Source organism: Phodopus roborovskii, unplaced genomic scaffold (assembly GCF_943737965.1).
Source record: "Phodopus roborovskii unplaced genomic scaffold, PHOROB, whole genome shotgun sequence".
NCBI classification, from domain to species: Eukaryota; Metazoa; Chordata; class Mammalia; order Rodentia; family Cricetidae; genus Phodopus; species Phodopus roborovskii.
The window spans coordinates 444482-451859 of record NW_026126410.1 but is presented as its reverse complement, the minus strand read 5'-3'; the positions used below and the strand labels follow the sequence as shown (position 1 = coordinate 451859).

Genomic DNA, 7378 nt, shown 5'->3' with positions numbered 1-7378 from the left:
AAAGTAAGTCTCCAGACATGCTCAGTGTGTACAAGTCCTACCCCTAACATCTTTAATCCACCCCATGGTTGGATATAGAATCCCTAGATACAGTAGGCTGACTATAATACAGGGGAATCGGCCCATGTAATTATCAATGCATTATCTCAGGTGGCTATAATTTCGTGATGTGCTCATTTAATATGAATTTCCCTAGTACAGTGGTTCTCAACTGTCCTAATGCCTCGACCTTGTAGTACAGTTCCTTGTGTCATGGTGACTGTAAATGATGTTTATTTTTCTTGCTACTTCATAACTATAATTTTGCTGTTGTAAATTATAATGCAAATATCCGTGTTTTCTGGTGGTCTTGGGTGACCCCTCTGAAAGTGTCATTTGACCTTGATTGAGTCATGACCCACAGGTTGAGAACCAATACCCTAGTATTTTCAAATATACATCAACATGAACCACAATCACCAGCTTAAGGCCTCTTGAACCCTTCTTCCTCCTCTCTAACTGCAAACATGTATCCTTTGACCAACACTTCTGCTGTCTGGTTTTCTGCACCTGTCCACCCTACTTGGCTGGATGCCTTGCTCACTGTGAATGACAAAATTGACAGGTTTCTAGTCTTGGGACTTCTCCCCTCCCCCAGTCTTCCACTCACCCTGGAAGAGCTGGCCAGAGGGCTTTGGGTGATATCACCTGTGAGAGGGGAGACCAAAGGAACCCCCAACACACACACACACACACACACACACACACATTCATTTACCTAAGGGGTTAAATTTAACAAGTTTCAGGAGAAACCTATTTCAGGGAGAGCAATGCTTTTGTAGAGGGAGGAAGAAGAGGAGGAAGAGAAGGGAGTGAAAGTTTTTAACAGTGATCACCCTGAAGTTCTGCTAAAAACAGAAAAGACACCACAGAAGAATCTATGGGCAAAAATAAAATATAAATGGAGTAGTTAGTCCTCCTTGAGTGGCTTGCCTGTGTTCCCTTACTTCACCCCAGTGACAGCCTTGCAGCATAATGGACACAATGTTATCTCCATTTTACAGAAGAGGAAAACTGGGGACAGCTGAGAAGTCACCTCACCAGGTGTCTGGCTCTCTGGGCAGGAGTGGGGCTGATGTTTGAACATGCTATTTGGCTGAGAAGACACTGCTCGTCACCACTGGCTCTCATCTTGAATGGAGACCACCTCAAGACCCAGGGAGCCTTGATCAGCAAGCCAAAGACAGAGTAAAAACAATACTTAATAAGGCCCCCTTTCTGGGAATGTGATCTAGACATTCTGCAAGGATGAGACAAACGGAAGCATCCTTTGGGGAGGAGAAGTATAGGTCTCTCAAGCAGTGCTGCAACCACTAAGGACAGGACGACCAAAGTGTGCCTGGACTCTGGTTCTGTATTCAACCCCCCCCACGCCACCCCAAGAAAGAACTTTCAGTTCTGAGCAAACAGTCCCTGACCTACATAAAGCCAGAGAAATTAAACAGTTTGCATGGAATGAAATTTGGCTTGAGGAACGTGCCTGCAGCTGGAGTTAACACCAGCAGTAAGAGGATCAAGTCCAGTCTGCTGGAGGGGGAAAAAAAGACGGGGGGGGGGGGTATAGAGAAGTGCGCGCTCTCCTTTACCCATTCAAGTTAGCTGATTTGGACAATAAGGGTTCCTGTTTAATCCCTTTGTGTGCCAGTGAATATACGAAGACCGACAACCCCTCAACAGAGCACGTGGCTGGCAGAGCAACCTGCAAGAAGGTGCAGATCTTGTCCAATTTGGTATGAAGTAAGTCAGAAAAAAAAAAGGAGGCACCCTAGTATGTTCTGTGCAGATGGATTCTCATACCTGCCAGGCATCAGAGGGTTGGAGGCTGTTTCCCAGAGCCCCTACTCCCCACTCTGACTCTGCGCCCTGGAGCTTACCAGGTGGGGTCAGCAAGCAGGGATCCAACCTACCCACCTCTGGCAATGACTAGCACCACCCAAAGGAATAAACCTCGGGCCTGCTGTTGTCTAGAAAGGTAAAGAGAATTTAATTCGTGGTGTGGGCGCAAAGGACCAGAGAGACGCTTAAAGGAAGATTTTTCTTGTCCTCAAATGAGAAAGATTAGGAGGAGGAGAGAACTCAGTGGCTCCAGAATAAGTCCTAAAACAAAGATCGCTTTTATTGTCTTCAAATTATGTTATTGTTTTCATCTGCAGCAAAATTCACCTCACCCCCGGCTCCACAACACACTCCGGGAGGCGGGAGGTGGCAACCGGAGGTTGGTGGGTGGAGGCCTGGAGCTGAGGCTCCAGGCAATGGCGCAGAGGGCGGAGAGAGTTCCCATGAGCCACCACCCCCTCCTTCCCTTTGGGCCCGTCCAGCAAATTTCCTTCTGGGTTTCTGTCCCTGTCTACCCTCCCTCCTCCTCCCCCGATATTTTCGCTTTCTAAAACCATAAAAAAGAGATCAACTTCCCTAACTTCACGGGGCCCTTTTCAGTGACAAATATTGATGCCCAAAGTGTCTGCGCTCTCCCGCCCCTAAACGTTAAGAAAGGCGCCCGCGAGAGGGGGACATAAAAAGTTAACAATGCTGTGAAAATATGTTTGCAAAAAATAGACAATCGTTGGATTAAACGTATTCAAGTATGAAATAATGCCTTTTTGTGTCAAAACTTGGGCGATGGGTGGGTACAAAAGTTCCCTGTGGCAGCTACTTGCTCCCTTTGTGAGCCGTGCGCTTTGGCGTCTCCACTTGGACGCATTACCCACAGCCCTCTAAGCGCGATTGTTTCTCCCTTTCTAATGACATTTACCGGATCAAAACATGCTGTTAATTCGATCAGAAGGCTTCACCCTCCTTGACAAAGCCACAATAATTTCTCCTGAAGTTTGTTAAATTGACCAAAATTAGGCAAATGAATAGGGGTCTGTAGGCGCCCCCTCATGCAGGTGACGTCGCATAATGCTCGCCTGGGCCAGCTGCATTCCCCCTTTTCTTCTCGACCCACTCTCCTCCGTGTTGCCCCCAGTCCTCCCACCCCCCCCCCTCTCTCTCTCTCTCACACACACACACACACACACACACACACACACACACACACACACACACACGCCTGTCTCTCCTCCACCCCATCCCTGGCATTATTAAAATTTAGCCCAATGAAACCATTCATACTTTTCAATGGACATTTTCCTATAGGATAATAGGCTACAAATTGAGCCTCTCCCCCCTCCCCTGCGAAAAGAGAGCCGGGGGGAAGGGGGGAGAGAAAAGAAAGAAGCAGACGACTTGGTCAGGGACTCAGGGGGAGAGTCGCGTGCCAAAGGCCTGCGGGAGGGGAGAAGCGAGGCGGGAGCCTCGTGTGCCCGCCGCAGCCCCACACCTGCCGGGATGTCCGGACAAATAAAGCGGTGTAAACAAAAAGGGGGGAGATGGACGTGTCACCAAGTCGTGTGAGAAAAGCCTGGGAACAAACGGGGCGTCTCCGTCTCCAGTAGCTCTCCCTTGAACCCGGCGGAACAGCCTATTAAAGGCTTACTTAATTACTTTAATGACTCTGGACAGGCTTTAAAACGCACTCGGCGCTGGGACCGCGGGCTTGCTGGGATTTGTAAACAGGCGATCGTGTGAGACTCAGCGGTGGGACTAAAGGAAGCGACACTGTTTTGTAAGGGTCCTCGCCCCCCCGGTGCCTGCGGCCACTACGTCCTTGCGCTCCGCGCCTGCTCCGGCTGCAGGCGCTCGCTGCTCCGCGGGCACCAGTTTCTCGCCTCCTTTTCCCGAGGTGCCTGTTCCCATGCAAATGTTAGTCCCCAACGGATCACGTGTCCTTTGAAGAGCCACGTGGATTAACAAAGCTGATCTGCCCCCAGCTAGCACCCCTCGGCTGCTAAATTTTTTTTCTTAACTTCTTTAAAACTGACCTTGAATGCATACATGCTCCAAACGCAGAGTCCCTAATCCTATGAAATAATTCAAGTCGTGAGAATGCACATGCAGTCCTAGATGACTGCTTTATAAAAGCAGGCACCTCGGACCCGGGAGGCTGCAGTCTACCTGGGACACTCAAAGAGGCACACGAGGTGCAACGTGGACTAGTGCCTCGCGCCACCGTCTCTGCCGAGGGCGCACGCAGACCAAGATGTCAGACAGGCTCAAGGAACGCAAAGTGAGTTCTTGCGCTCTGGTGGTGAAGAGTGAGACTCACTAAGGGGCCACCTGGCCGGAACGATGACAAAGACGTGCCACACAGTACTTTAAGTGTGGAGAAATCCAAAGTGATTTGGAAAAGGACAGAGACAGAGAAAGGAGAGTCCTCAGTTGAGGCGCTCATCCTGGAAGGCTGGTGGCCACCTCCTCGAATCTGTGGCACTCAGCTCGGTTGAGTGGCAGGGATATGTAGGGAGGCTAAAAGGCAAGCACGCCGTGACGGGTTCCAGGGAATAGAGTTCTCTTGGCGGAGAGTCTAGTGTGGCGGTGGGGCAGGTCTGGTGTCTCTTAGGGTTGGCAAATTGGCGAAGTTCTGTGGCACACAACTCTTTGAGCAAAGTCATTGTAAATGTACAAACTTCTGTTTACAGAGAACCCCGGTTTCTCATAAAGTGATAGAAAAGCGGCGGAGGGACAGAATCAACCGCTGCTTGAACGAGCTGGGCAAGACAGTCCCCATGGCCCTGGCGAAACAGGTAATGTTTGCGGAGCTGGAAGCTCTACATTGCCATTCTCCGTGGTGTCCCCAGCCTCTGCGGGCGCAGCTGGCCTTAGGGGACTCGCCCCTCTCCGAGGAACTGAACTCTTGCCTCTCTGGCGCCGGCATCTTCCCAGCTGGAACTTTCCAAAAAAAAAAAAAAAAAAAAAAAAACAGAGTGCTGTCCAGCAGCTGCAGGGGTTTACCATAGGTGAGCCACCGCTTAGCTTCCTTCCTCCTTTTGCAGAGTTCCGGGAAACTGGAGAAGGCTGAGATCCTGGAGATGACAGTTCAGTACCTCAGAGCTCTGCACTCTGCGGATTTTCCCAGAGGAAGGGAAAAAGGTGGGCATTTACCCGGGCAAAGGAAACCTGGGCGGGGAGCCTGCGCCACTCGCCACTCGGGGACTGAAGGAGAGTCCCGGAGCAGTCCGCTAGAGCGAAGCAGCCAGAGCCTGTCCTGAGAAAGCACCTAAAGATTCAGGTCTATTACTCTTCTCGGGTGCGGTTTGGTGGGGGCAGGGACGTAGTCAGGCTCCTGCCGTTTGAGCTTTTCCAGTCTCTAGACTGAGGAGAGGAGAGTGTGACCCTCAAATGGGAATCTAGCCCAAAGCGTACAGAGATGTCCCCATCCTTCTGGGAAGTGATGCGCCTGTTCTCTTTTCCTTTCTTTCTTCCTATCATCTTTCTTGCCAACCCAGCAGAGCTTTTAGCAGAGTTTGCCAACTACTTCCACTATGGTTACCACGAGTGTATGAAGAACCTGGTGCATTACCTCACCACCGTGGAACGGATGGAGACCAAAGACACCAAGTATGCTCGCATCCTCACCTTCTTGCAATCTAAGGCCCGCCTGGGCGCGGAGCCCGTCTTCCCGCCGCTCTCTCTCCCAGAGTCGGATTTCTCCTATCAGCTACACCCCACGGGCTCGGAGTTTGCGGGCCACAGCCCGGGCGAGGCCACAGTGTTCCCGCAGGGGACTACACCCGGGTCACTACCTTGGCCTCATGGCGCAGCCCGCAGCCCAGCACTGTCTTACTTGTCCAGCACCCCGGTACCTCTCCCCAGCCCCGCTCAACAGCACAGCCCCTTCTTGGCTCAGATGCAGGGCCTGGATCGGCATTACCTCAATCTGATCGGCCATACCCATCCCAACGCCCTCAACCTGCACACGCCCCAGCACCCTCCGGTGCTCTGACACCCAACCACTGCCTAGATCACTTTGCGGTTTGGTGGCGGTTTGAGACAAACACTGTATATGTTGTACATATGTAAATAGTGTGCCAAAAGGAACAGTAAGGGAGAACGCCAAGAACCAGTTTGCCTTCTGAAGGACTTCCCCTACCAATAAATACTTTGTGCGAAAGACCCCAAAATGGAGTTCTTTGTTACCTTCTGTTCCTCCACAAACTGTCCACTCCAAGTGCCTTATAAGGAAACACGCAGCTGCTAGGAGCCCAGAACTTCGCGGAGTCTGAGGCAGAGGGAGACTAAATGGAAGCTTAAGCAGACATCAGAGGTGTCCTTTGAGGGTAGGAGACTGGGCTCCTGGGGTGCTCAAACCAGTACCCTCCTCTGTTGTCTCCCAGCCTTTTGCCTCTGAGAAGTGCAGAACCCAGGAACTTCACCTTAGGTTCTCAGAACACGCAGATCAAAAGACAATCCCCAAACTGGTTTGGGCCAGCTTTTTCTAGCTGGAACCTGGAGGCCCTTCTCACCTCTAGGAGAGCCAGTGCAAACCACTGGTCTAGGAAACTGCAAACCCCAGGCCAGTCTAATGAGTGGCAGAGTTAACAGCCCCAATAAGTCCCTATGTTTAAAAAAAAAAAAAAAATTATCAGTGAGTGGAGCAAATAACATTCTAAATTATGTCTTAGCAACAACATTCATAGTTTGTTTTCTTTCTTCGGGTGACAATCTCCAGACAATCTCAGAGAGTTCCGGGAAGTTCCCCGCTGTGGGGGGAGTTAAGGGAGGGGTGAAGAGGAGGGCTCTAGGCGAGCCTGGCTGAAGGCTGTGCATCTGGAGTCAGCTCCCCACTGATTCTGGCACTTGATCCAGAAGCTGGGTCCTCTGTTGGAGCTCTCAGGTCAAGGGAGAAAGGTTCAGTCTTTCTCTAGGCTTAAATTTTGTTTTAGTTTCCCCGTCGTACAGAGCATGGTGAGAAATGTGTCTGGGGAGGGCTTGGCTGGTCATTTTTCAGGCGTTTGTGGTTTTGCAAAAGCCTGTGATTGTTGGAGGAATCATGTGGTTTTTCACTTCCAGAGGATGTGGGCGTTGTTCATAACATAATGGCGCATTTAAAATAGCAAATCACATTCCCATTTCTCTAAGATCCAAACAGCAAAACTGACTTCCATGTTGTTTCCTATCAACAGGCAAAATAAAGCATCTGCCAGGTAAAATAGGGGAGACTGTTGGGTTTTTTTTTTTTTTCTTCCATCTTTGATATTTTTTTTCCTTTGAATACAGGCATTGGTGCCCTTTAAACAAATAATTTAATATTGCATAGCACAGTTTTCCTCTGCTTTTAAGTCATTTAGCTGAAGGAGGGCAATTCTTCCTGATGTGCTGGAGAACAGCAGATTGACTTATTCCCTTTCTCAGACAGTTTAAAGGGGGGGGGGGTCTGCCAGAGGCCTGACCTACTTTATTTACCAAGGTCATGAGATGGGATGACCGGCAATTTGTAAACCATTAAAGTTCATCATAG

At 50.1% G+C, this 7378-nt stretch overlaps 1 protein-coding gene across 1 annotated transcript; it reads left to right on the top strand.

Annotated features, from left to right (window-relative positions):
- Nucleotides 1-3705: 3705 nt before the first annotated feature.
- Helt (helt bHLH transcription factor) lies at nucleotides 3706-6029 on the top strand. Its single transcript, XM_051182700.1, has 4 exons — nucleotides 3706-4147; nucleotides 4560-4664; nucleotides 4914-5010; nucleotides 5367-6029. The coding sequence occupies exons 1-4, from the start codon at nucleotides 4121-4123 to the stop codon at nucleotides 5861-5863; spliced, it is 726 nt and encodes a 241-aa protein (XP_051038657.1). The 5' UTR covers nucleotides 3706-4120; the 3' UTR covers nucleotides 5864-6029.
- Nucleotides 6030-7378: the final 1349 nt, after the last annotated feature.